This window comes from Excalfactoria chinensis, chromosome 1, assembly GCF_039878825.1.
Source record: "Excalfactoria chinensis isolate bCotChi1 chromosome 1, bCotChi1.hap2, whole genome shotgun sequence".
Taxonomy (NCBI): domain Eukaryota; kingdom Metazoa; phylum Chordata; class Aves; order Galliformes; family Phasianidae; genus Excalfactoria; species Excalfactoria chinensis.
Window position 1 is genome coordinate 64,636,242 of NC_092825.1, and position 27,901 is coordinate 64,664,142.

Sequence of the window (27,901 nt, forward strand, 5' to 3'; positions counted from 1 at the left end):
CAGTTTTGCTCAGTGTCTGCATTTCAGTGTTTTAGCAAATGAGGGGTGTAATGCGTGCCTGCAAACTCGGCCTGAATGCAGATCCAAGATGACAGGATTCTTATACTGGTAGGAGTTTCTTTGTTGTTGTTTTCTCTTTTCATTTTTGTTTTTTGGGGTTGTTTTTTTATTGTAAGATGCAGTGCTACAGGGCCTAAATAAAAAGCTTTTCAAAAAGTCATTGCACATAGCACAAGAATAAAGTGCTAGTCCCAGCAGTAGCCGCACAGCCGGTATCCACATCGTACAACAATTGCACAGCTCAAATCGTGACTATGAAAGGACGGTCTGAGCAGCAGGTGGGACGGGGGGATGGCAGGGGAGCCCATACCTGAACAGCTCTCTAGCCAATCCATCTGTTCATCAGTTGTGTCACACGAGCTGTTCCCCTGCAAGGAACATCCAGAGGAACAGAGAAGCTAGAAATGCAGGTCCCAGGCAGAGAAAGCAGCTGGCAGGCATCTGTAATTGAATTCCAGGAGGACTTGGTCTATTTTTAAAATTCTCTGTAGGTTGGCTTTTTCACTTTCTTTTTTTTTCCCCCCACAGGTGAACATTTCCAAAACTCGACACAATTTTAAAGTTTCATTACATACGTCTATGAGTTCCAGCACCACGTAAAATCCTGCGAGAGCAGCAACGCACGAGTTGTCAAGAGCCTGACTTTAAAACTCTGCACTAGGGAGGGAGAGAATGAATCAGTTCTACCTTTAATTATATACCGTAAGGGTAAAGAGCTTTTGTTCTACAGTGCGTACACATAAACCTCTCACACTGTACTTACAGCCTAAGCCAGAGTGACACTGATTTTCTATCAGCTCAGAAACAAAACAAATTCCACTGCTGTTACAGATATGCCGTGGTTCAGCAGTATCTATCTACTAGCCCGTGGCTTTCAGGGCATATTGATAGCCAAGGAATGAAGTCCTACAAACCATCAAGATGTGAAGAATCTCTTTATGTTCTTTCCATAAGTGGCATCTGAAGGACATGTTTTCACTCGACCAGTCTAATGGTCATACAAAGCCACAGGCAGAGCTAACCAGGACTTCTGACGTGCTTTTGTTTGCAAGCACTCTAACCTGTTCGAGTTGCCTCTAGAGCTTTCTTCATCTTTAGAGCTCCTCTACCTGCTATAGTGCCTGTTAAACGATAACTGGAGCCCCAGCATTCTCGCACAGCTTTCAAGAACAGCTGCCATCATTTCTGAGAGAGAGCATGTTGTCAGCATTAGCAGTTAAAGATTTCTGTCTCTGCTCACCTTCCTGAGCACTGCCTCAGCTCCTTAGCCCTGCGAGCAGGTGATGATGCAGGGTCTAGGACCACTTCCTTAGCCTTTCTTGGATGGATTAGTGATGAATGGGAAAAAGATCCTAAATGCAGCTTGGAAAGGCTGCTGTGGAGTACGATGAGCTACTACTAGAGCTGCAGAGGAGTTCTCAATTCAATCCCAGCACACACCAGTCTGAGCTACACTCATTTATTTTCTGAGTTGCTGCAGCAAGTTAAATTCTGTGATGATAATGAGCAGACCCGACTGCACCACCAACTCATTAAATCAATTCAGTATCCACTCGTTAGCAAACACATTTGTGCAGCCTGGATTTAAGACTCGCTGGCTATCAAGAACGCAGCATATGATATTTGTTGCAGTATAATTTGTACTATTTTCTTCCCATTTGCGTGAAATGATCATTATCTGGCTGCAGCATGCCTCCCTCTGTCTTCTCATAGCTGTAGGTTATTCAGAAAAACTGTTAGTTTTAGAAGAAGATCCGAAAGATAAAGTTCACCTCGTTGCAGGGCAGGGTTATGTAACTACGCATCGCAATGTATATTTAAACATCAGTATGTTAACTGTGTATATAGAGATGAGGGGGAAGAACAGAGAAAGCCAAATAGAAAGGAGGAGAAAAACATCTGCACTAAACACCAGGAGAGAAAAAAATTGTGATGCTTACTACTAAAAACGTGACTTTGACAATAATTTCCTCTTGGAAATATAATAAATATAGGATAATGGAGCATGTGTCATATAAAGTGGTATTATTCGCTGAATATTCCCCAAATGTACAACCAATGTACCTGATCTTATCAAGCGGCATTGAATTTTGTTGCAAGCACAGCTCTATAGAATGACTTATTTTCTTACTATACTGGCGGCAGGGGAAGTGTTTAAGAAGAAAATGTTTTGACTGCCACGCAATCAGGCTGCCTGCAAACAGTATATTGCGGCCCTCAGAAAGCAGAGAAGATTTAAGGCAGCTGACTGTTTCAGAGGGTTTGACTTCTTACCAGTTCCTGGGCAACAACGTTATTCCTGTCAGAGGTAAGACAACCAGCAGTAGGTTCTAGCAGAGGGGAACAAGGAAATTTCTGAAGGTATGTTGGGGATAAAAGATGGGGTGAAGACAGCAGGCTGGGCATGGGGGGGTCACTTCTTTGCCCTTCCCTTCTGTTTTGCAATTTGTTCTTCAACTGCTTATTAATGAAAACTGTTGCTTAAATTTTAAGCTGCTTGACTTCCTCCCAGGCTCCCCCCACCCCCCTCCCCACCCTCTTTGCAGTCACAGGACCTTCTTTTCCTTCTTTTTGCAGAGGTCTGAATAAAAGGCAGGAGGTTTATGGTAGGAACGTGGGCAACTTCATACAGACGCCCCTATGTAATGCCTCTAGGGAGTCTCTCATTTCTGAGCAGTACGCAGAGGCCACCTGCATGCACCAACTTCAGCGTCTGCAAAGCCGCAGCCTCTGCCAGAGCTGTCAGCCTCGCCACGACCGACCTGTCCGTCACAACGAAACCTGACGAGTCAGCTCTGCCGCTGCGAGGCTGCTTGCAGAGGCAGGCGAGAAGAGGAGCAAAGCCCTCCGCAAAACAGCAACTAAACCTTCTCCTGTGATCTTTCGGCAATGGGAGGGCAGGGGAGAGCGAGGAGCGATCGCTGTTTGTTTCCTTGAGTTGCTGCTGTTGCTGTTGTTGTTGCTGCGGGAGCCAGGTTACATAACGCTTAATTTCAGGCTCTTTTCGGCGGCACGATGATGTATACGCAATGCAAATATCCTCGCCGGAATTACAGGAGCAATTTATCAATTCATGTGCGGCTAATCAACCCATTTGCTTTCTAGTGTGTAACAGCGGCAGCTTATCTCATGCAGACTCACGATCGTTCGGCGCAGTCTAATTGAATTTCAGGGCCAGGAGCGTTGCACGCCACGTGACGGCCCACCGAGCGGTGCCAGACACTGCAGGCGTTACATAATCACGCGCGGCGGCTGCCCGGGGAGGGCCGTGCTCCCTCGCCTCATCGCCTTGGCGGGCGGCCTCTCCTCGCTCATGCCCCGCAGCCCCAGCCCGCACACACCGCTCACATGGACGGTCACATGTTTTGGAGACGGGAAGGGGACCGCTCCCCCCCCCACCGCCAGTCCAAACTGTTCGTTAAATCGGCAAAAGAGATTAGAGTGAGTGAAGAGACGTGCGGCATCTAAGGGAGCACCTGGCTCCCTGCCGCCTCGTGACGGGGAAGCTGCAGGAGACGGGTGCCCCTCTCTAATAGGGGTGCCACCGAGGACGTGGCCTCGCTGTTGGTCTGGGAGCCGGCAAGCCTCTGTGAAGGCCAACAGCTGTCTGGCTGAGCCTTGCTCAGGCCCCTGCTCAATCCAGCCCCTGAGCAAGTGCAGAGAGGTCAGGGTAACTGCCCTCCTCTGCCTGGCACCTACCGATCACACCGGGTATGTCTCACCTGAAGGGATTTTCCACAGCCAAGGTGGGCGCTGTGCAATAAGGGATATATATTAACTGAAGGGATAAAAATGCGTGCTTCTCCCCACATCAGAGACACGGGCTACACGCACTTCAGGCAGTGGGACTCCGACCAGTTTCACCATCTGCAGATCTGCGTTGCCAAATGTAAGAGCTGCAGATCACAGCTGAGGGCTGGAGGAGCACGGGGTTAGCACGCATCCCAGCTCGCGCCGGCCCCATGTTGACATCCAGCTTACTGAGTTGGAAGCTCCTGACCATCCCACCCACCTGCATCTTAAACATCAGCGGTGCCTTGACACCACAGGGTGGTCTGTGAGGGATGGTGCCATGCACAGGTCCCTGTGCTTTGTCTACCCTTGGGCTGCAAGTTTTTAGAGCCACCTTGACCCAGAATTCTTTCTTCAGGAGAAGAAGCACTGCAAACTGCAGCTAGCCAGCACAGCAGGACAGGGCTTTGATATCCGTACGACACAAGCAGTGACTCTTTTCATGTATGCCAACATTTCAGCAAATAAAAAAGGCATGCCTTTTCCCAGTAGAAGCCAACTTCAGAACAAGAATTTATGCAGATAATCCAGAGCCAAGCTTACTAAATCAGTGTTTGTTAAGACATTTGTTCAACAAATCTTTCATTCACAAAGCCCAGGAGCGTGCTGTCTGCTTGATTTAAGGAGGAGAGAAAACGGGCACCAAACCAATTGCTATGTTCTGCACCGTCATACAGAAAGTCCAGGTTATACTTTCAGAGAGACCTTTGGAGGTGAGTCATTTGGTCCTCTGGAGAGAAGCCCAGAACAGGAGATAGCCTGTGATAACTTCAAAGTACCCTCTGGTGCCCTGACACATTCCACTGCATTGAGCAAGTGAGGAGTGCATGGGCCAGGCAGTGGCTCAGCATAAAAGCAATGCCATATTCAAGTAGCCCGTCAGAGAGGAGATCAGTTCCCTCGCATTGTCCTTCAGCATCCCATCTCACAGCATAAAAATCTAGACTGAAGTCAGTCCTAGACCCGAACACACAGCATCTACCAAGTCAGAAACAGGCATTAATGCAATATATATAATCAGCAATTTCAGAAAAAAAATAAGGCAGTTTCCCCGGGGTGGCTCATGCTCAAGTCAGATGGGCACTGTAACTTGTTGTAGCTGCACATGTGCTTTTCTAGCAAGAACGTGTCTGAAAGAGCCCCTTTGTGCACAGCTGCAGCTGCCCAGCGGCTGGTTTGCCACCTCCTGTGGCTTTGGAGGCCCCTACTGGAAGATGGAGATGTATGTGCACCGTTCAGTCCGGGGCAATAAAGCAGCTCCTTTTCATCTGGCAAAGCTGCAGCATGAAATTAATAGTTAGGATTGTGCAGAGAAAACACATTTAATTTACCCTCACAGTTTTCAAGTGGGGCAATGCCCCAGCTGGATGAATAGTAAAATCGCACTGCAACAGGGCACAGCAGCAACACAGACAACACTGCAACAGGGCACAGCAGCAAAGCAGACAGATAGTGATCAAAGTGCTGAACTCAAGACACAGAAGCCATAAACTGTTGGCTAGTTCAAAAGAAAACATTATCCCAGCAACGCTTCCTTTCCTGCTCTCAAATAAAGTCTGTCTTCAGCTAAAATTCAGAATGAAACAGAGAAAAGGAAGAAGAGTGCATAAAAATGGGAAAGATAGAGACGGTTTAAGAAATCTAGAGAACTAATTTTTTCCAGTCTCAAACCATTTAGTGGTTTAAATATACGCTGAACTTGATTCAACGTATGTTTAATTCAAAGTATATTTCAACTGCTTCACTACTTTGATAAGTTTACTTTTCGTTTTTTAAATAGGAAGTCAAACTCCCTGTTTTTAGATTACCTGCTGCTCTAGAATTTGTTACTGAGGTAAAACAAGCTCTTTTAGTATTGAAAAGAAAAATATCTACTTATATATAAGTAAACAGCCTCATTATATTCAAGTGCCTATCTGAAGACCACACTCTGAAGAGCCAGACCTTCTAACCAGCATGAGGTAAGACCCCAGAAAGAGCCAGTTCATCCGTGCCCTCCTAATCCTAGTTCAACACGTGTGCTATTCACACTAAAATGCAGCCAGCACTGCTCTCATTTGACTCCCTTTCCCCTGGCTGTGTGGCATAGCAGGTTATTTGCACACACAAGCAGAAATGGGTAGCGCTCTGCCCAGACTTCTGCAATACAAATTACTTGTTTCTGACTAATCACATCACAGACCAAAGTAATCTCTTAAACTTGTTACTCTGGCTGTGGTTGCTTTTGTTTTGTTTTGTTTTTTTCCTTTTCCTTGCACACAGCCATTTCCACACACAGAACAAAAATCCAAACCCAAATAACGAAACCTGAGTTTTTCCCATGCGTAACGTTTTTCACTGTAAGAATACTTTAACGTGAAGAAAGAGCAGGCAAATATATAGCTTAAACTGCTCAAATCATGTATTTGTTTTGTTTAAAGGGCGGCCCGAGTCCTTACGGTCAGTCTTATTTTCAGAGTTAAAATTACTACTTGACCAAAATGCAAGAGGCAGGACAGATTTAATAAAGACTGCGACATAACCACAACAATCCTCTGTGCTGCAACGAGTAAAATTTACTGACCATTGCCCACTTCACTGCCAGCAGGGAATTACCGCTGTTATTTCTTCTGCCTCACAAAAGCAGCCTAATTAATAAGGGTTTCTTCACAAAAATCTAGGAAACCCAGGCTGCGTATTCTCTGTTCCTCAGCAACATTTGCAGCCGCTTCAAAAAGCCTGCTCTGACTAATAAAAGAGGAAGAATTTCACAAGTATGTCTAGCATTTGTTTAAATGCAAAGGATTTCATTTTTAGAGAGCCACAGTCAAACTTTGTATATTTAAAACAGTTTGATTTACAAAAAGGTTAAACTGAACCCAGCCTTGAGAAACCCTACAGCTGAGAACTTCTCACTTGTAGCTGAGAAAATTCCTATTTCAATCGAGGTTTAGCCCTTATGCTTTTATAGGCTTCAGCTGGGAACACTATGCATGATCAGGGTCCCTCATGTCACACTTTTCTGCATGGTTGAGATTGGTAACAAGTATTTCTCCTCTGTCTCGCCTCCAACTCCAAGTTGCTTCACTGGTATCAGTAAGATATCTTCATACTAGACAACCTTAGAGCTCAAGGTTATACACATTTCCTTGGCACTTGAGACTGACTGGCACTAAGTTCTACTGGACGTGGGGACACAAACTGCTACTATATACAGCCAAAGAGTCCAAAAATCAGCTTGAAGTTTTCTACAAGAAAGAAGAGAAAGGTAGCAAAAAACAAACAAAAGGGAGGGAGAGGGATAAAAGTCTTGCGGGAGAAAGGAATATAAGGAGACATCACTCAAGTAACTCCTCAGTACTTAGATATAAAATGATTTGGGCAACTCTGTCAAGTGGGATTTCTAGTGTGGTAAGGTCCTCAACCCCACCTCAAGTGACAGCTCTGCATCTGGAGTTATCAGTACTAGCCCAAACGTTAAGAGACAGTCTCCTTGTCTCATGGCTCAGCCAGAGAGTCAATAACAGCCTCTCCCTGGCATCCACACAGCGTCAGCACATTATGCTCGTGACTGTTCACAGCAGAAGGCATTCACATGTGCGCCCTCCGAGTGAGACCTGAGTGATGGCAAAACTGCAGTGGGAAGAAAGCGGATTAATCAGACTTCACTGTCAAGGTGTCATGTGCTGCCCGTGGAAAGCTGCTGCGCAGTAAACAAGGAAAACAAGGCACAGCCTAGAGAGAGCATTCATTGCCACAGACTGAAAGAACACTTTCAGGCTTTGTCCAACAAAAAAAGCTCTCTGCAAAAAGCCTCGGGGTCAAAGTGACACCAAGATAATTAAGCTCATAATCCTCAAGGTAATCACCAACTCCAAAACAGGTCCCTCATTGAACAGCCTGGTCAACACAGATCATTTAGATATTCTTGTCTTTTCCCTGGGAACTCCAAAGGTCAGGTAACCAAAAATGAACCCAGCTTTCATTTAAGTAAACAAACACATGCATAATTCAGTAAAGCATATTTTAAGCTCTGGGATCTGTAGAATCAAAACTTGAAGAACAGATACTCTAGAGGCTCAAAGAAATCCCAAATTAACCACTTGTAATTAAAAAATCTCGTGATTTTCAAGCCAGATCTCGTGATTTGTTTGCAGCCTGACTCAGGGTTTTCAGTGCTTAGAGTTGGCAACTCTGACTAAGCAGGGATATGAAATAAGAGAGAGAGTGACTACCCGCCAGGCTTCTGTTTTCCTGGGACAGAAGACAAAGCAGCTCTGACAATTCCAGCTGGCAATACCATCCAGGCACTCCTCCAAGGCCAAACACGCTGGATAAAATCCTCATCAGACAAAAAAAAAACGTATCAGAAGCAGTCACTGTTGTTGCCTAATAGCTGTTTTCTTAAGTTCAATATAGCATATATTTTCTTTTCCTTGAAAGGATGAAGGGGGTGGAAGGGAAGAGTTGGGCCACAGTATCGACAAATCCCTTGCCAGATGTCATTAGCGATGAAGTCCCTTACAAATTATATCAGTATGAAACAAATCAGAAAACAGTGAGTTTCCATTTCCTCCTCACGTCTGGCTAGACAGAGACTTCAAGATCAGCTTTCATCTACGGTTTGGAATCAACCCTCCTGTGCTTCTTGCTTAGTGTGGCAGGGGTGTTAAGCAAGTAATTGCTATCATTAAAAAGAAAAATAGCTCGATCACTCCTGCTCCCCATCCCTGTCAAATACTGACTCCCTCATTAGACTTCCCCAGAGCCATTTCAGTACATTGCACTCGTCTTCTCCCTGCTCCAGATAGAGGTGGGAGGCTCCAGATGGGGCATGTCTCCAGCCATGGCCCTTGCACCTTCCTGAGTGATGCGTAACCCTGAGCCAATAACCCCAAGCATCCCCACCAAGCTGGTACCTGACAAGATGGTCTGGACTGTAATGAGACTCAAACATCCACCTTCTAGTAGCACTCAGTCCTCCCCACCTGCTCATGGGTGAAACAAAAAGAGGGCAAGTGCAGCGAGAGGCTACGAAGAAGAGCCTTTCTGGTTCTCACTGCTTTTGATTCCCCTAGAAAGGCAAGAGCGTATCTGAAAGAAATGTGTCCTTAGTTCTTCGTGTTTTGACTGACAAAACCAAATAATACCATAAACAGAGTTTTTCTATAGAGACTCAGCTCCAGAAACACTTTACTGAGCCGTAAATCTTTGACTAAAGCATTTATGTAACACCATCTATTCACACTGCCCTAACTAACCTTAACTAACCATTCCATTATAATGAGTCCATTATCCCCTGCTTTATTGTATTTTTTCTTACAACAGAGATCAAAGATTCGGATCTAGTGGCATCGTGCCGATTTCATTTTTATTACTGGCTCCCTAGGTCTATCATAAATATTCATTGGCCATCCTTAATACAATGCATTGAATTCTGCTCACTGTTATCACTGGTGCAATTGCAAACTACAAACAGGGTTGTTGCTCAAACATATTAAATAAAGCAGTGGCAAATTTCTGACAGTCAACAACAACAACAAAAACCCACCACAAAACAAAACAACCCTTCCCCCTTCCATGGAAATTCAAGGCAGAAGGAGACATTTTCTCTCGCCCCCTCTATGACTGCAGACATTTGACTGCTGTGGGAGGTTGTCTGTGCAGCAGCAGCAGCAGCAGCTGACCTGCTCCCACAGACGGGAGGCATTTTTGAGAAGTCCACAGTTGCCACACAGTGGTCTCTGTGATAATGCAGCATGACGCTGTGTTCATCAGGATAAACAAAAAACGTTCCTCGGCAGAGATATACAAACTGCTCAGAAATGTGGACTTGATGCATAGCAGCTAATACTTTTAAATATTGGTTAATGGGGGCAGGGATGGAAATATCCCATAACTCAGTCAGTAAAAAGTTTTATACATTTTTTTTTCTTATAATGCCCAAGAACAACTGCAGATATCCCAAACTTCAGGATGCTGCAATTTGTTTCTCCTCCTGTACTCATCACTCCCACATCCCATGGAACTCCTCACCGCAGTGCAGCTCTCTTGGCATGATGCATGAATTGTGCCGGTGTGCTTTGCTCCAGCTCTATGAATAAACACAGACACGGGCTCCTTGGGGTGTCATCTGGTCAGTTTAAACAATCACCAATTGCTAAAATTTGGTTGGCTTTGGGAATTACATTTCTCCTCCTGTTAAGCAACTAGTAGATCATTAATGCATATAGAAATATAGAATCATAGAACCCTTAGAGTTGGAAGGGACCACTGAAGGCCACTGAGTCCAACTCCCCTGCAACAAGCAGGAACACCACAGCTAGATCAGGTTGCCCGGGACCTAATCCAGCCTCACCTTGAAGTCTCCACAGATGGGGCATCCACCGCATCTCCAGGTAACCTGTTCCAGTGCCTCACCACCCTCACTGTAAAATATTTTTTCCTTATATCTAACCTAAATCTTTGCTCTTTGAGCTTGAAGCCATTTACCCTTGTATTATCACTACAGACTCTGCTAAAGAGACTGTCCCTTTCTTTCCTGTAACTCTCAGCCTTCTCTTCTCCAGGCCAAACAGCCCCGGCTCTCTCAGCCTGTCCTTGTATGAGAGGTGTTCCATCTCTTGGATCATTTTTATGTCCCTTTGCTGGATGTGCTCCAACAGATCCACGTCTCTCCTGTACTGAGGACTCCACATCTGGATGCTGTACTCTGGGTGAGGCCTCACCAACAGAGTAGAGGGGCAGGATCAACACCTTCAACCTGCTGGCCATGCTTCTTTTGATGCAGCCCAGGACACAGTTGGCTTTCTGGGCTGTGGGGGCATATCAGACACCCTATATTCTTTTAAAAACAAAGCAGTGCAGTAGGACATGGAATGCACATTCAGATGTTTATCTTCTAACGGGACTCCACCACAGAGGTAATATATTGCTCATTGCAAAATAAGATGCCACAGGAATAAATCATCTAAAGTAACTATTTATATTTATGCATAGGAATATATTCTCAAACAAAACTCCACAAATCTGACGATGAGAACCATATGATAAAACTGCTGACTCAGTTCATTTATTAATCTACAACATACCTTTGGTCATATATCTACCCCCTTGCCAATCTCGCATCTGCTAGAAACTTCTATTAAATTCCTAAAAATCTTTAGTCATGATTTATAATACATAAATAAAACCAGAGTAAATACAGAAATAAAACCTTGATTCTGATGCCTTCATGATGTAGAATTTGATTCAAAAACGTACAGAGAAATCTTTAGTGAAATCCATCCCACAATAAAAAAAAATAAATCTATTGTACTCCTTTACATATAGGATCCTGATAAGTTTCAGCACTTTTGTGCCTGAGTAAGGTGACATGAATCACATTCAGAGGTCTGTGAAGGTTTCATTTGTCAGAAGCTTCCTTCCCTTGCTCTCTTTTCTGTGTGTTTTTAACTAAAGCCAATATTAATAGAAAAGGATGCCGAACAGTTCGCAGTTGGTTACGATCTCCTCGCTGATTTTGCTGTTCTTCAGATCAGACCCACAGAAAAGAATTCATATGAAAAAAGAAGGAGAAAACAAGGAGTATCCTTTTGTCGCAAGCACTACACTGACAGGAAATTACAGAGCAGAAGTTGGATACCTGAAGTTCAGAGCAAGGTTTGTTATTGTTTTGCTCGTTGCCGTATCTACAGAAAAGAAAATATTGTATGGTATCAGATGCTCCTTTAGAGGAAATATATTATATGCAAAAAGGACAATTTATCAATCAGGATGTGGGGCTTAATATTTCTGAAACAAATTCGGAGAACAACATATCGTATTCCGAGAAAATGAAAAATAATGTGTGCTATTGAGAGGCTGGGATCTTTAGAAAGAAATGCATTTACAACTGCGTTTTCTCAGCCTTGGTATCCACCACTGGATTTGTTTATGACTTGAAGAAGAATAAATAAAAATATACGAAACAAAGAAAAATAAGTGCCAGTGAGCTGAGTTAAAGGCACCTTTATGTCCCCAGAGATAACGCATTTGGATGACAGTGACAGCTAACAATTACATATTAAACAGAGGGAAACATCATGAAAGCACCCAGTCTTGTAAAACCGTTAAGGATATGCTTCACTCCCTTCGCAGCATACTTAAGAGCTCATCTTTCACTGAATCAGGCCTTTACTTCTCAGCAGAGGTCAGAAATGCTGTCTCCTATCTGTGTTTGACAGATGATCCTGTCCAGGTGACCAAGAGCCACAAGCTCTACCTCAGACTACGCCTGACAGAGACCACAACAAGCACCTCACAACTGGCCCAGGACAAGAGGCTTTGAACATCCCTCCAAACACAAGTAGATCATACTCAAAGTCTGGATCAAATGTTTGGCGCTTGTGACTTAAAAAGAAAAAATGTTTCCCCTTAAAAGGAAGCCACGCTTTTCACAGACTGAGTAGCTGCAGTTGCAGGTTTTTGCAATAGAAGCACAATAAATCTCTCTACAAAGTGATTGGAAACCCAGCAGAATATCTGGGAATGGTCCGAAGCAATGTACATTGCAGAAGGGGTACTACAAGGATCAGGGAAGTTACTTCAGAACAGCCTATTTCACGTTGTGTGTCAAAGCACCAGAAACATGCAGCAGTAACAACATGCCTTAGTGGCTGATGGCCCGAGGCGCTAAACACCACAGCTAATAATCCCTGGCTGGTACAAACAACGGTATCATGTGCTCTGTGATATCCTCATGCTTAATTATTCCAGCTTGAAGCTGACACAAGGAGGGGAAAGTGAAACTGCATTGGTTTGTTTCATTGTAGGTTTTATTGTTTTGGCTTGTAAAATGTCAGCATATGTGTATAATGAGAAATTAGCACATTTTAAGGGTCTGACCACATTTAGTGTTTAGTCTTGCGTATCTGAGTGTTCTGACTCTCCTTCTGCTGCAATCACTGGCTCGGAGAATTCACAGCAATAGCAAAGCTTGAATACTCCACTACAGTGAATCAGTGGCGCACACCAGCACCTGCATGAAAACCCTCATACCGATGGAGACTTTGTCCCAGCAGTGTCTGAACTTTCTGCCATGCCTGGTCACTCAACTGTTGTGACAAATCCACAACGCTGCTTTCCTGCCCATACCAATGTGCTGATTGCAGCAACCAGTTTGGCACTGTTAAAGGCAATCCCAACATTCCTCTTTCGCTAACTCCTGGTTCCTCCCAGAACACACTTATTTTCCTACGGTTTTAATGCAGGATATTGCATAAATCTCCTCTACCATCTGAAACTGATGGGTGATAAAAAAATAATCATCGTCAACATAAACAGCATTGAGCTTAGACATTCTCCTATAGTATTTCGAACCTCACATTACTCTACAAACTCACTGAGCTTAGCGAGGAGATCAACCTATTGGCAGCAGGAAAAAAAGCAGCCTGGTGCATAGTCATTTTTCCCTATGAACAGAAATAAAGCAGACAGCAAAACTGTTGAAAAAGTAAATCTGATTCTCCAGAATGCCTGCAGTGTCACTAATCCAAAACGTAACAGAAATAAAGGAATTTCACATTCTTTCTCTGACACTAAACAAATGTCCTCTTAAAGCATAATACGTAAAGAAATTCTCCGCATGTTCAGAATGATTCCCTTTCTCCTCCACTTATTATTACCTATATATGATAGTTATCTGCATACTGCCTAATTCAGAGATGCACTGTAAAGAAAATAATCTTGAAATGTAAAATAGAAGGCAATAACTACACCTTCCGTTACAAAAGCTGCAACACTGGGACACTGCAGTGGCTCCCAGCAACATCACCCAGCTTCCAAGCCACACTGAGATCATTTTTCCTGCACAAAGAGACCTGCAGTTCCACTGCTTTCAGCTTGACTGGTAGATCAATATAGTCACAAACTGGGACAGTTCCTTTAGAGAAAGTCATTCGAATTTTCTCAACAGCTGCATGTGAAAAGACTCGGGTTTTCTGGGATAAAATGACCAACAGCCAACAGTGGCTCTGTCACGGATGTTTGCAGTAAGAAAGAAGCTGCATCAAATTTCACGTGCATTTTGGTGTCGGTGCTGAAAACAACAAGGAGAGGACAGCTTACATTTCATAACTAAAGCAGAATACAAAAATACTAACACTCCAAAATGGAAGGCTACAAAGAACAAAGCTACCTCTACCGTTTTGAATGGTGAAGTTAGTGCAAAAGTATGAAGAGAAAGACAATATCTTTCAGGAGCTTTTCCAAAATAAAGGTGAAGAGCACAAATACATCTTTCTGACAATTAAGCAGCTTACGCAGCCTTTGTTCTGCTGACACTTAAAAAATATTCGACGTTTTTAATTATTTATACTGCAATTCAACACCTAAAGCAGAAAGTAAGTATAAAGTCTGTGCCGCAGCACAAATAACCCTTGCTGAAGTGTTCAGCCGATTGTGCTTTTTCTAGAAACTACCATTTGGCAGGATATGTGGTCCTGGACTCTACCATATTCTTGTAATACAATATGATTCATTAGCACTTTGACCAGCCAATAATGTTACAGTGAACTTGTCAAATATACATGTTATCATGTATAAAACAAGTTTTTCTGAGAGATGCTGACCTCATTAAGAACAACTGGTAAATCTGAAGGCTGTACATGCTCAAGGCACTGACAGGTCAGCAGCCAAAGTGGGTTGAAATGTTGCCATATGAGCACAATCCAACAGAATCCAGCAACTTCATCCAATTTGCTGAGGGTGGGCTTAAGTTTAGCTTCTGACCTTCCTTTGAAGCAGCTGTGAGCGCTCACCCCTCCGGGCCCACCTACTCTGTTGCGTGGACTGTTGCTTTCACAAGAGCAGCAAGGCAATTTTAAGATCTCAGTTAGCTCCAGTCAGTTGCAAAGGGCATTGCTGGCAAAGGCCTGCATCTCTCAGGTGCTGTTGAATATGTTCTCCATACTCTGTGACATGTATGTATGTCTGGAGTCAGCATTCACAAGAAAGTTAAACTGAAATCAAGCACTATGGCAAAGAACAAGTAGAAGACTTGAATAAAAACTTTAGAAATACTAGACCGAACGGTGGTATAGAAACCACCAGCAATAACAAACACAGCCAGGGCAGACCTAGTCCAAGGGCAGTCTTTTCACTCCCTTCTGTTCCTCTTCTTAAACGGTCAATATAAAGTGTGCTTTTATCTACACCACAGTAATTGTCTGGGCACTGCTTCACCCAAGTGCCTTAATGCTGTTCTGAAAGATCTTTCTGTAGGAGAGGGGCTGTAGATCAAGTTTCATTCCAGTTAGTTACCTAATCAATACAAATAGGACTAGGACTTAACACAGAACTCCAGGGAGATTGTGATAATCACCTGCAATTACTTATGAAAGCCAATCAATGACCAGGAGGTTTTATGTGTCATTTATATACCTTAAATCAAACTTCTGAAATTAAACTTTGATTCCTAACACAATTAGATGTTGCAGCACTAAGCAAAACAATGCACAAGCAAGCACTGCCTCAAAGGCAGACTTCAAGCGCAAGTGAGAATGAAGCCAGGAGAGCATGAGCAGCACAGACCAGAAACATGCAATGAGAGGAGGCTCAACATTAGAATTGACTCCAGGCAATGGATAAGGGACAGACTGGAAATAGTCATGAAAACAATGAAATATGCTCCTACAGCCATCTTCTCCTCCTGTTGCTTCATCAGTACAGACCACTTTACAGCAGTCAAATGAAAGAGAAGACAACAGAATGCCCAGGTCACATACTTGGATCTTAACTGCGGGATGAAAGAGAGAGGATGATATTTGGTTTCGTTTTCTTTTCTGGTTTCTTACTGTAATAAAGTCTGCAGAAAGTAGAAGTTTACCATTTCTGTCAACTGTATCGCAAAAAAAAATATGTTATGATGAATGATTAAGAAACTGAGGCTTTCTGTCAGAACGTCGTGCAACCCTCTGTAGCTTTGCACTCGTGTTACTGCTAAATCACAGAATACCAATATCCCATAATATCAGCAAGAGACAGAATTAAGGGGATATTAGACATAGAATATCCCAAGTTGGAAGGGACCCATAAGGATCCTGGAGTCCAACTCCTGGCTCCACACAGGACCACCCAAAACTCTAACCATATGTCTGAGATCGTTGTCCAGACGCTTCTTGAACTCCGGATAACATTTCAGACAGTGACAAAACCATTCGCTAGAAGCTGGGAAAACGCACAACAGGCTATTCATTGCTCTGTTTGTACTGTTCTGAAGTCTTTGTTACAAAAAAATGACTCCTAAGAATATAAAGCCAGATACGTACTTGCAAATCACACGGGCTTGTTTACTCATTTACTTGCTTGCACTGATTCATCATGTTTCTCACGTGTAAAATCTATGGGATTTAAGAGAAAGCATGAAGGAGAAATTCTGTTTCCTGAAAATCTCTTCCACCTGCTGTGCCTTTGCCACTCCTGAGATGGTGGAGGTCACGAGAGGGATCTGGGCTTACACCCCTTGACGTCCACTGCTGAGGACCAGAGTCTGGGCTGGCAGGGTTCCGAGCCCCTACAAACCAATGGAGTACGCTCCCTCTGCTGGCTTCACTCAGTCTTGATTTATCAGCATCCATGCAAAGGCACCAAGAGCAATTAAAACAGACAAGGTTTTTTGGTTTGTTTGGAATATTGTGCAGTGAGGCATTGTTTTTCTCCATCTAGGATTATGTTAACTTTTGGTGGGTCAGTCTATTTTGGAGACGTTTGGCACTTTTCTTCATAACATACAGTTAGAAAAGGAAGGAAGGAAGTTTTTCCATGTGATGCAGCAGGATTATGGACCCAGAAAGTTAATAAAGTAAGAATAGTAATAAAGATAATATCTGCTTCATGCGTCAAACTTGTTAGGACATGAAAAAAAAACAACTGCTCAAGCCTAACCACATTCTTCTTTTAGCTAGATTCTTTACAGGAGGTGAAGAGGAGATTGATTAGCTCTGCTTGCACTGGTTTGGTTGTTTCTGTATACAGAAATGCTGATGTTTTGCTATTGCTTCCCTTGTCTTCATTTCACTGTTCTGCACTGAGAGTTTTTTAATCCTGTCGCGGCAGATTGCTTAGAAGCTTAGGCAACATGCTCCCATATTCATATGTTGAAATCAAAATAAAGAGTATACAGTCAAAACAAAGACACTGAATATTCCCCATTTGTAATATATGGCTCATTTATCATAAATGAGAAGAGTTTCTGCCTTATCACATTGTTTGACAGTACAAAAACACTTAACTGTAAAACTAAAGTCTCAAACATTCAGAAATAGGCACGCATATCTTAGTTACCAAAACACCTGTCCTAAGGTTAGATTAGGAGTAAGATCGAACCTCATAGCTATCATATCTGAATGGTGGATGAGTCTGCCAGGTACAATAATATGAATGAGTGCTGTAACTTTGATACGTGAGAATATTTGGGTGTAAAAGCCTAAGACGGTGAAATGGTGTGACTTTTCTCAAAGTGAAGTGAAACCAATGAACACACTTGACTAAACATGTCAGCTGTGATCAAATGAAAATAATGGCAGTGAAAGATTAGATAATAGCTGTGTGATTCATCTTTAAAAGTGAATAATACTGAAAGAACTGGGGGAATACTCAGAAATACGGATAAGGTAACACAGAAAAGGTACACAAAAGGCTTATAACCTTTAGGAAGGGAAGGCTGAGATGCAAGTTGGAATCTAGCTACCAACACCCAAAGCTGCAAGCAGAATAAACTTGACATTTGGAAAAGTTGTTTTTGCTGTTTTGAGAAAAAACTGGGCAATAAGGGGAAGGAGAGACAGAACAAATGTTAACGGGTTCAAGAAAAATTAAGACATTCTGCAGATTGTGTCACTTCTCCACGAAACAGGCAACTCTGCTTAAAGATAAGCATTAAAATACAAAAGTCTGGCACCACAGGCAGAGGAGAAAACTGTACAACTGCAATTAAAAAACCCGATGTTTCTAATTGATTGCCTGCTAGATAAAGTCAGATGTCAGACCTAAGGTCTAGTTTCTAGAAACAAGTACCTCCAATATAAGAATTAAACGTAGCAACACTAGTTAGTGCAAATGTATTTAGTCCTTCTTGCTTTGACTCCTGTAAAGTCCCTGATGCAGAACTATGTAAGGCAAGTAGTTTCCTTTGTTTAAATCTTACTTTCTGTCATGCCACGTTGTTTCTGAAAAACCACATCATCTTTAAAATGCGTGAGAAATCGAAATCAGGACATACTCTGTTACTGTTCTAGAACCCACATTTCAAATACCATCCTATTAGTTCTATATTTAATAATGAAAGGGTAGCAGTACCTCTTCGGCAAAGTTAGTTTTCTTGTCAAGCATTTCTCGTAATGTCTGTAGAATTTTAATGCAGAGCTTTTCTTCCTTCTCCATCAGCTTCTTCGTGTGATTAATCAACCTTAAAGTAAAATATTAAACCTTAAAGAGCATTGCACGTCGTTACTAAGCCAGGCTAAAATTTCTTCATGCAAAAATTACTCATCATTATATTTTTCCTTGAGGAAAGGAAATAAAAGTAGGCAAAAGAAATCACAATTAAAAAGGAAATGGGGCTTTCAAGGTACTGTGAGTTTTTTATTACAAGTTGTGCATCTTCTTGCCCATACAGAAGGCCGAATTCTACACCTACTTTTTCTGAATGCTTCCAGATTAAGATCGTGCTTCTTACAAACTTTAAAAGCTACAACCTTTCTACACCTTCCAGCCTCAATAGTGGCTGTCGTAAATTATATAATGAGCACATTTATTTTACAACGAGCCAAATGGGTTCCAAAAGGATCTCCAAACCACTCCTAAAAACTTCACATGGAAACATTCAAAAGTGCAGTTATTTGGCTGAAGCACAGCCATTGTTTACACTCACACAACTTCATGAGACTGTCTGAAGTCAGAAAGCAAGGTGCATGTTTGCCTCTAGCTAAAATTGTGCCAAGAGTTTGGGTTTTAGTATCCTTAAGCCGATGCCAGAAGAAGACTTTTTATGCCTGTACAGCTCAAGTCCTTGCATAGCTGCCATGAAAACAGAAGAAAGGAGGAAATCTAAAGGCCTTGGACAGGTTTCTTCAATACCAGTGTTGGCTTATGGTTAATAGAACAGCGTTTGAATTAAAGTGTATGATGAACACACAGCAAAGGCACCGTGGCCACAAGTTTACATAGACACATTACTGGTCTTAAAGCACAAGCAGTCACCCAAAATAGGGTTGAGAGGGACAAAACAGCATCATCAAAATCTCTATCTTGTAACACAGTGTAACTGATTATATTTAAAGCACTGCTAACTTTGTGTGCAAAACACATCTCGGACTCAATAGAAACACCATGCAGGACTTCACCGTGGTCATGTTAACCAAATTAATGAATTATGAGTCCAAAAATATAGAGATTTCAGGTCTGCAGTACTAACAGTATTTTTTGAAGTTATGTATTTATATCAGGGTCCTTACATTGCTCTGCAAAACATCCCTTGCTGTGCAAGTTAATTAAATACAACAAACAGAAACCCGCTTATTGCATTATATGGGCTGCACTCAGCAGAACTCGATTTGATACTGATTTTGAACAGGAATTTGAGCAGAGGGAACAAGATGGAACAAGCTCCAAATTGACTTCAGTTTTCCAAACATATGAAGTATATTTTTACAGTGCTACCTCTGCAGAATATGCAAAAAGCCAAGGAACCAGGAGAGCTTCCAAATGCGTCAATTTCCCCCACATTAAGTCAGTTGAAATTAAAGTTTCTCAAGGGCAGTGAGGGCAACTCACTCGAGGATTAATGAAAAGTATCAAACAACTCTATTCCAGTGCACAAACTGCAAATACAACATCTAATAATCCAGGATCAGGTGGGGTGCCAGTGAAATGTATCTTAAAAAGAGCCACTGCAGTTTAAAATAGAAAGTGAATGGTTTATTTGCTTCATAAAAAACCAAAAAATAGCCTTCTCCATTATGAAATCCTGCAAATTCTACCATGGAAAGTCTAAGTTTCTGCTGACAGTTTGGAGAAACTTAATAGCAAAAGTAGCCCATTAAGAAAACAGAAGTAGGTTGTTCCTGTCAGAATTTTAATAAGCTACTAACATTCAATTTCTAGGCAGACAAGGCAAGCAATGCTCTCTCTCTACACCTCTCCATACTTCTAAATCTCTGAAAAACATAAAACATGCAGCAAAAGACCTCAATTTAAGCTTTCAATTTGAACTCAGACTCCTACATGCTTAAGTCACTACTGAAAATTAGAGGGGAGTGCTGCTGAAAAGTTTACCTTCCTGTCATCTTTTCCAAAGAAGCAAATAGGCCTCTCCTTATACCACTTACTTGGACATGAAAGCACCGCATCTTATTCTGGCATCGCTCCCTTCAGGAAAAAGAAGCTCTGGACTGTGCAGCACATCAACCAGCACTGAGAATTCAGCCTGCATCATGGGGGTGAACTGCTGCTCCAAGGAGGACACTACATCCTAGGAAATAAAGATGAGTATAATTTACAACTAAAGTCAGCCAAAAAAACTAGAAGCACATAGCTGTGGAGCTGCACAATACTGTGGGCTATTTAACCCAGCACTTCTTAACCCATGCTACAGAAAAGCAATCTCCTTCTCCATGGCTGCTCCTCAAGCTGGATGAGCAGGGGAAGGTGCCCATTACTATCCATCTTACTCTTTCCTATTTCTCCCCTGCAATAACGCCTCCAAAACACTCAGGAACCTTCAGAATGAGAGGAGGGCCATGAAGATGATCAGAGAGCTGGAGCACCTCCCCTAAGGAACAGGCTGAGAGAGCTGAGGCTGTTCAGTCTGGAGAACAGAAGGCTCCAAGGGGCCCTTACAGTCACCTCCCAGTACCTAAAGGGGACCTACAGGAAAGCTGAGGAAGCACTTTTGTTAAGGGATATAAAGGATATATGGGAGATATATATAAGGAATATATTTTTATAGCAACAGGATGAGGAAAAATGGCTTTAAACTGGAAGAAGGTAGATTTAGACTAGATATGAGGAAGAAATTCTTTACTGTGTGGGTGGTGAGACACTGGAACAGGTTGCTCAGTGAGGCTGTGGATGCCTCCTCCCTGAAAGCATTCAAGTCCAGGCTGGATGGAGCTTTGAGCAAGCTGGTCAAGGGAGGTGTCCCTGCCTATAGCAGAGGGTAAGAACTAGGTGAACTTAAACATTCCTTTCAACCCAAACTGCTCTATGATTGTTTCTATGATGGTGTACTGGAAATGCGCTGCATTCTCTATACATGATGTTAACGTATCACCTAAAATGCTGCTTCCTGAGTATGTAGGTTCCCTCTATTTATTTGAGTCCTGCTGGTTTTCGTAAACACCTAATGTCATTCAACCACTATATGCACAAGATGATTTCCATGTTTTAAGTCATCTCTAGTGAAAGAAACCTGACATAATGGCTCCTATAAACCAGAGGACCTCCCTCCATATCCCAAAAGAACATGTGACTGTCACCAGGGCATAAAGGAGATCCTTCTCTGTGGATCACTTTAGGGAACAAAAACAAACCTCCAACCCCTCTCAACTGACATCTGTAAGAGCTGAATTCAGACCATGGATCAAAAGTCCCTCAGTGCTGACTATGCTTTGAACAGGTACCAAAGAGGCACCGAGCCCTCTGCTTCCACCACCAAGACGTTCAAAGTTTACTGTATTCCAACAACACTAAAATGGCAACGAGTCTCTCTGTGGTGTTTTCCACAGCTGACATATCACAGATAAATGCACAGCTACTACCAGCGCAAGCCATTTGCTATTATGTACCTGTAGTTTTTCTATTATGTTCCTGTAATCCCAGGCAGGCCCACCAAGAGCTTCTTTAAAACGTGGTCCGCTGCGGGCTGACATTCTCCACCCCATGGCTGCCCTCTGCACCATGTTAGAATGACTCTTCATGAACAAGGTGTTGACCTGGCTGTCCAAATCCACTGGAATTGCAATCCCACGGTTCTTCGCTGTAAGAGAAAGAAAGAAAGAAGAAAAAAAAAAGAGTGAAAAAAACTTCACCGTTTCCTGCAAACCATGGCATGCAAAATCCTGATAGTCTAGAAGCTGGGAGTTGCTGAGAGTGGGATTTCACTTCAGTAAGTTTTAAAAATAAGGATCAAAACCCGAGCAGGTAGAAATCAGCTGCTATCTAGTTAAAGACAAAGTGTTGAACCACTTAAAATGAGCTGCAAATGGTTTCCAGTATAAAGTTTCGTAGGCACACACACTTCTTTATGAGTTGTTTTTTTTAACCAACTCAAAAAAAACCCCACAAATCAGATCCAGAGATACTAATAAGAGTAACAAAAAGAACATGCAGCAAAGCTATTTTTTTCTGTATTCAGGAGTATATTCAAGAGTTTTCTTTCCAGCAGACATACACACCAACTTGCTAATTCATCCCAAGTGCTGTTTGTTGTTTTCCTGACTATTTTTTTCTTGCAAAGACCTTGAAAAACCAAGTGTATACAAATTAAATTTGAAAGACCTGCTCTTCTTTTCTCTTCCTTTCATTTCCTATATGGACAGAGCTGTTAAGTCATGAGATTGGTGGACGCCACTGCAATATAACTGATAAGCAGATACAATTGGCAAATACGGATCAGTAATTTGATTTATTTTTTTTAAGCTTTGGTGTAAGGTGAGAAGTGATAAAAGAGAGAATAACTGGAGAAAAAAAACAAACAACTGGGGGAAGACTTGCTTCAATTTTTACAGAGTATCCACTGCTGAAATCCCACTGCATACTGAGCTGTCATTTGAAAAGGCAGTCCAAAAGACAATGCTAGGTAGGTAGCTGCCCTATCCTTTCTGAATATGTTTGCATTAGCTGTATCTCTCTATTTCACTGGAGATAGAGTGATGTTCTTCTAAGGCTCGGCGTGAGTCGTCTGAAATTCAACCAACAAACAAGCGATTGATGCAGCTATACTTCTGTTTGAAAGATTAGGTCACATTTAAATGATTAGTTTTTATATTCTATGTCATTTCACTTAATTTCCATGGTACAGTTTATGCTTAGTAAAAACTGAGAAATAGTCATAGCCCATTTGTGGTTCTTCACCATAAGTTGGCAGCAACTAATTTATTTTCTCCCTTATTGAAGTGAGGTGGATTATTGTTTTAAAGCATTGGCCCACATTAAAGTTCTGCACAACATGTTATTTCTCTGAGGCACTTTCCCCTTCTTAACACATGCCTTGCACAGAAGAGGAAGGCATCAAAAACGTCCCACCTCTCCCTCCCATTTCCTAAAACATATACAACTTCAGGTCCTGAACTTGTGATGTCAGCAGACGCCCTTCTTTCCTACAGACTGTGCATCTAACCCAACAGGAGTACTTGCAAGCACAAAGTTATGCGCAGAGCTCTGATGAATGAAGGCTCATGTCTTGCCAAGCACAGTGAGTCATGGATCCCAGGCAGAAACTCTCTCCCTCTAAACATTATACCGTAATGGCAGCATTTATAATAAACCTAAAAGTGGCTGTAACACCTCAACCCTCAGCTTCAGAGACTATAGCAAGTGCGTGTCACGTGCATCCTCATTCCCTCAGTACCTCTTATTGGCGCACCCTGCTCTCTTTCCCTTGGCTTCCACAAGGGTGTATCCTGTGGCAAGACCAGGGCCTCCACCTGCTAATCAGGCTACACAGATATATATATATATATAACTATATAAATAGTCTGAAGTAGGAAATTAAAAAAATTTTTGCTTAGGTCAAGATAGGAAGACATTTCCCAACAACCATATGCAAATCATCATCACCACCAGAAGTATGGCAGTTTCAACACTGCCTATTGACTTTTCATCCCACTGTCCATTTGTTTTGAAGGCAAGGTTCTCGATTGTCATGAGGAAAATGCTACGTATGGCCGGTCATTATTTCTAATGACTGTTTTTCCATGTTACTTGCACGGGTTATTTTTCAAAACACATTTGTCCTGTTGCTGCTTATGTTACTAAAGAAGTCCATTACAGTGCTGCCAGCATGGTTAGGGTGCTGTTGCCTATTAATCCAATTTATTGTGTCCTAATGTCAATCACTAGAATGTTATCGGACAATGCATACTTCTCAGTTAAGCTATATGTATGCAGAATTCTGATACACACAGGAATAAATTTAGCAATGGGGAGCTCACTGTTCAGAGGAAAACCCAGACTTCTGCAGTCCTACAGATGCCATTTGAAGTTAACAGCTTCCATCACTGTCTGAGCTGCAGTCAAGGACTACAACTGTTCAAAGTGTTGCAGCTAATTAAAAGTATCACAAAGAAAACCAGAGAGAGAAAAAAAATATTCCTTTGTTTCACACAGTTCTCATATGTATAATTCCATTTGTAATTAAGATCTATATTAGTTGTCAAAGGGCACCGTTGAAGTCTAAGCTGTAAACAAAGCCTTTGTCTTCTTATTTCTTTGCAGCTTGTAGAAAGTTTATCTTTCATTTGTTTCACATTTCATTATTTAAAACAACATGAAACATATTTTTACATTTTGGAAAGCTGATGAACAAATGTGAGCATAAATATTTATTTTTAATTTAGGTGTTGTAGGCTGCTTTCCTCTTCAAAATGTGTCAATCTCCCTTAAAGCATGAACATAAAATATTTAAAAGCATGTTTATTTTTTGTTCCACTTAGAAATACTTTTGGACAGCACTCAAACTTGCAAAGTAGGGTTAGAGCTGGTAGAAAAAGGAATGAGGAGGGGGTAAAATTCTGTCCTTCATTTGACTGGTGAAGTCAGGAAAAAAGCATGTTTCTTATCCACATGTAAACTGGTACCATATGTATCTAGCAGGATACCTACCATGTTGGACTAGCACATATCTTCAGCTCAGGCAAAAATCTGCCTTGCAGTGGAGGTCACAGTGCCTGCTTACACGCTACATCAGTCCCAGCTAGGGCACTCTACAAAGGGCTAGTCACACTCTGAATATACTATGCTGTTTTACCAATGCCAGAATAGCTGTGATTTGCTGACGGTCGCTCACAAGACTAGTGGCAATAACTGCACTTGAGCCAAGACAAGTGAACAAATGGCACCTGCAGAAATGATAAGTAGCAGCGTTCCAAATTCAGCTAGGCCATAGCAAAATGTTCTGCTCCATGCTGGGTAGCTGTGGGCATATTCAGTGCCCTATCAGCTTTGCCTCTCCTTTCCTGTTTTAACTGACTTTTTTCAAAGTAGTGTGAGATGGAGACCCAAAAGAAAAAGGGAACACTTATGATGAGAATCCAGCAGCTTAATTCAGTACTCTCTCTACAAGCAATCTGGGCTTCACGGAAGTCCCAACAGCATACTCCAGGGGCTGAGACAAGGGCTGAAACAGGCTGAACACAATGTATTTTGCTAAAGTACCGGCACGTACATGTCTTCACAGAATCACAGAACATGGAATCCTTACTGCTGTCCTTTCACTATGCTGTCTGCCTGAGAGGATCAACTGAATACTATTTAATACTAATATTTAATACTAAGGATTTCCAGGAAGTAGTCCTTACCTGAAATTTTCCTTGGAAAACTATTCTTCAGAGTAATATATATATTGCCATAAAGAAGGTTCTAATTTTCCTTGATATTCCCACCTTGTGCTTTCTAATTTTAGATTTTGCTCCATTAGCTTTGGAAGTATTAGAAAATGATACGGTATTTAATAGCTTCTCAGTGTTTAGTACACATTGTGCTAGGTAAAGCAATCCCTAATGTGGGTTTTGGGACACACTCACCAGGGTTTCATGGCCTTAGAACTCCTCAAGGAGGAGTGGGACATAGAATCTGGGTCACAAAACCACCACGGCTGTTCCTAGCTGTGAGTCCCTTACTCTCCTTGCATCTTACACCCCTATTGTACTTGCAGACAGCTATCTCATGTTCTGCCATCTTCCCCAGTTGTCACTTAACAGAGAGATGCATATTTAGTTCAATTAATTTGGCTCCATAAATCAGTCCCTGCAGCTCCTTAATCATTTACTGACTGCTTAACAAATGCATTTGGATGGAGAGACACTAATGCTAGCAACAGCATGACTTTGTAAGGAAAATAAAAGCTTTGTGTAGACAAGACACAAGCCTGCCAGTCTTGCACCCTTCACTCAGATGTTTTTTTCCAGCGGAAAATCTGCATTAATATATTTATCAACCTGTAAAAAGATCATCATTGAATTTTTCTTGCAATTAGGGAAACACAAACAGTTAAAATAGAATAAAATATGTGCTTCTTCTGAAATGTACTCTTCTTGCTGTCAAAAAGGTAACAACGGGATAATTATCTTATTTGAACTAAAAACTGAAAGTGAAGGTCTAGCTTTTATAAAATGAAAAACTGGAATAGGAAGAGGAACGAAGCATTTTCAAGGCTAAAAAAAACTGTTTAAGGGAAGTTCATCAGCATGGACATTAAAACAGGTGCAGTAATTCCTCAGAAGCAAGAAACCGCATCCTAGATTTTATGTTTAATGTTTCCTATGTGTGATCTGACAGGGAAATTGAAAGGGTTGTTAGAGCACATATAAGCATGGTCAAGAAGCATCACAGTAAGTTATTTTTTTGTTATCCCATCCTTAATGGAGTAACAGAGGGCTGAAAATGGAGAATAAACATAACTAGAAAGAACTCAACCAGTCCTTCAGACCATTTGTTCTCTTGTTAAAGACAACCCACGTTTTTTAATCTCTTTTCAAAATGTAACAAGCTCCATATAAAACAAAGCTGCATTTTCTGCCATCTCTCCTCCCATTTTCTCTTGTTGATCACACACAACCTTCCAAAGGTAGTTCCAAACCTCCCACCTATCATCTAACTTAATTTAGGCTACTTATAGCTTCACATATTTTAAATCCCATCAGTTTCGTATCAGTTCTGTCCTTTAGCTTAAATGTCTCTTCTTTACCGCTGTTGATCTTCCTAAGTACTAACAATACAGGCCTTTATTTTGCAAGGGAAAATACGTGGAACTCTCATAAAGTCTCCTCTTGTCACACAGTTCTCCATTCCCCTGGTTATCACAACAGTATGTCCTGTATCTGTACCTTCCAGAGTTCTGAACTTCTGAAAAAGCACTCTTACAAAATTTGCCTCCGGTTTTGAAGGATTTTCCTTTTGCTTTTCCAGCACAAAATCCTAGAGTTATGATCTGATAGTGAGTAATGTCATTTGGCTTGCTAATATAGATTTTTTAAAAGGTCTGCCAAACAAAATAGCCAAACAAAATGTGAGTTACTGTCTGCCACTGTTTACTCACCCGGAAATTCTGATTATTTCATTACTGGTGGTAATATAGCAGTCATGCAAATGCTACTTAAAATATTCTTTGCATGCACACAGCATCAAAGGGAAGATGCAATTTGGAGGAAAAAAAAAGAATAAAGCTAATGAATACTGCAAGAGTACAACACAACATGTAGCTCAATACACCGAGGTGCTTCAACCTTGTAAAAAGACATAAACAGGGGTGAAGGTCTAAGAATCACTACTTAATTAAGAGGCAAAGGCAGCCAGAGGGCCTGAAAGACTGGTCAGCCCTTGAAGGAAGACCCTGCTCCCATACTGTTTAAGATTTAGTCAAGATCTTTAGTAGTGAAGACAGGTGACATTCCTTGGTATTACCATATGGAAACATAGCAGATGATTTAAACAGCAATCATTTTGGCCTCAATCTTGAAAAGTTTATAAGATTTAGGAACTGAAAGTCCTTTGATAATGAATTCACTTGAAACAAAATAAACTGTTACGTCTTCTTAGCTCCTCTGTTCTCACAAGGATGGGGGACCTTCTGAACAATTTTCATTCATAGCTTCACCTTGCTGTCAAAACAGCCATTTTAAATCATCCATTTTTCGACTGTATTTTCAAGCAAAAGACCAGTGCTGTGTGATAACATAAAAACGCAGAAGTGATTTATTTATAAAGTATTAATTTTGCTAAAGTGATTATCAGCTTCAGAAATTCACACAAACAATAATTATTTCTACATAATATTTTGCAATTATTTTAACTCATGTCAGTGTAAGCAACT

At 41.7% G+C, this 27,901-nt stretch overlaps 1 protein-coding gene across 1 annotated transcript in view; it reads right to left on the reverse strand.

Annotated features, from left to right (window-relative positions):
• ITPR2 (inositol 1,4,5-trisphosphate receptor type 2) overlaps positions 1–27,901 on the reverse strand; it is a 254,839-nt gene that overhangs the window by 97,936 nt on the left and 129,002 nt on the right. Inside the window, exons 35-37 of the mRNA XM_072331407.1 lie at positions 21,657–21,847; positions 20,199–20,341; positions 18,169–18,277 (exon numbers count right to left, since the gene is read on the reverse strand). Of these exons, the coding sequence (XP_072187508.1) occupies positions 18,169–18,277; positions 20,199–20,341; positions 21,657–21,847 (443 nt within the window). The remainder of the gene's footprint in view (positions 1–18,168; positions 18,278–20,198; positions 20,342–21,656; positions 21,848–27,901) is intronic.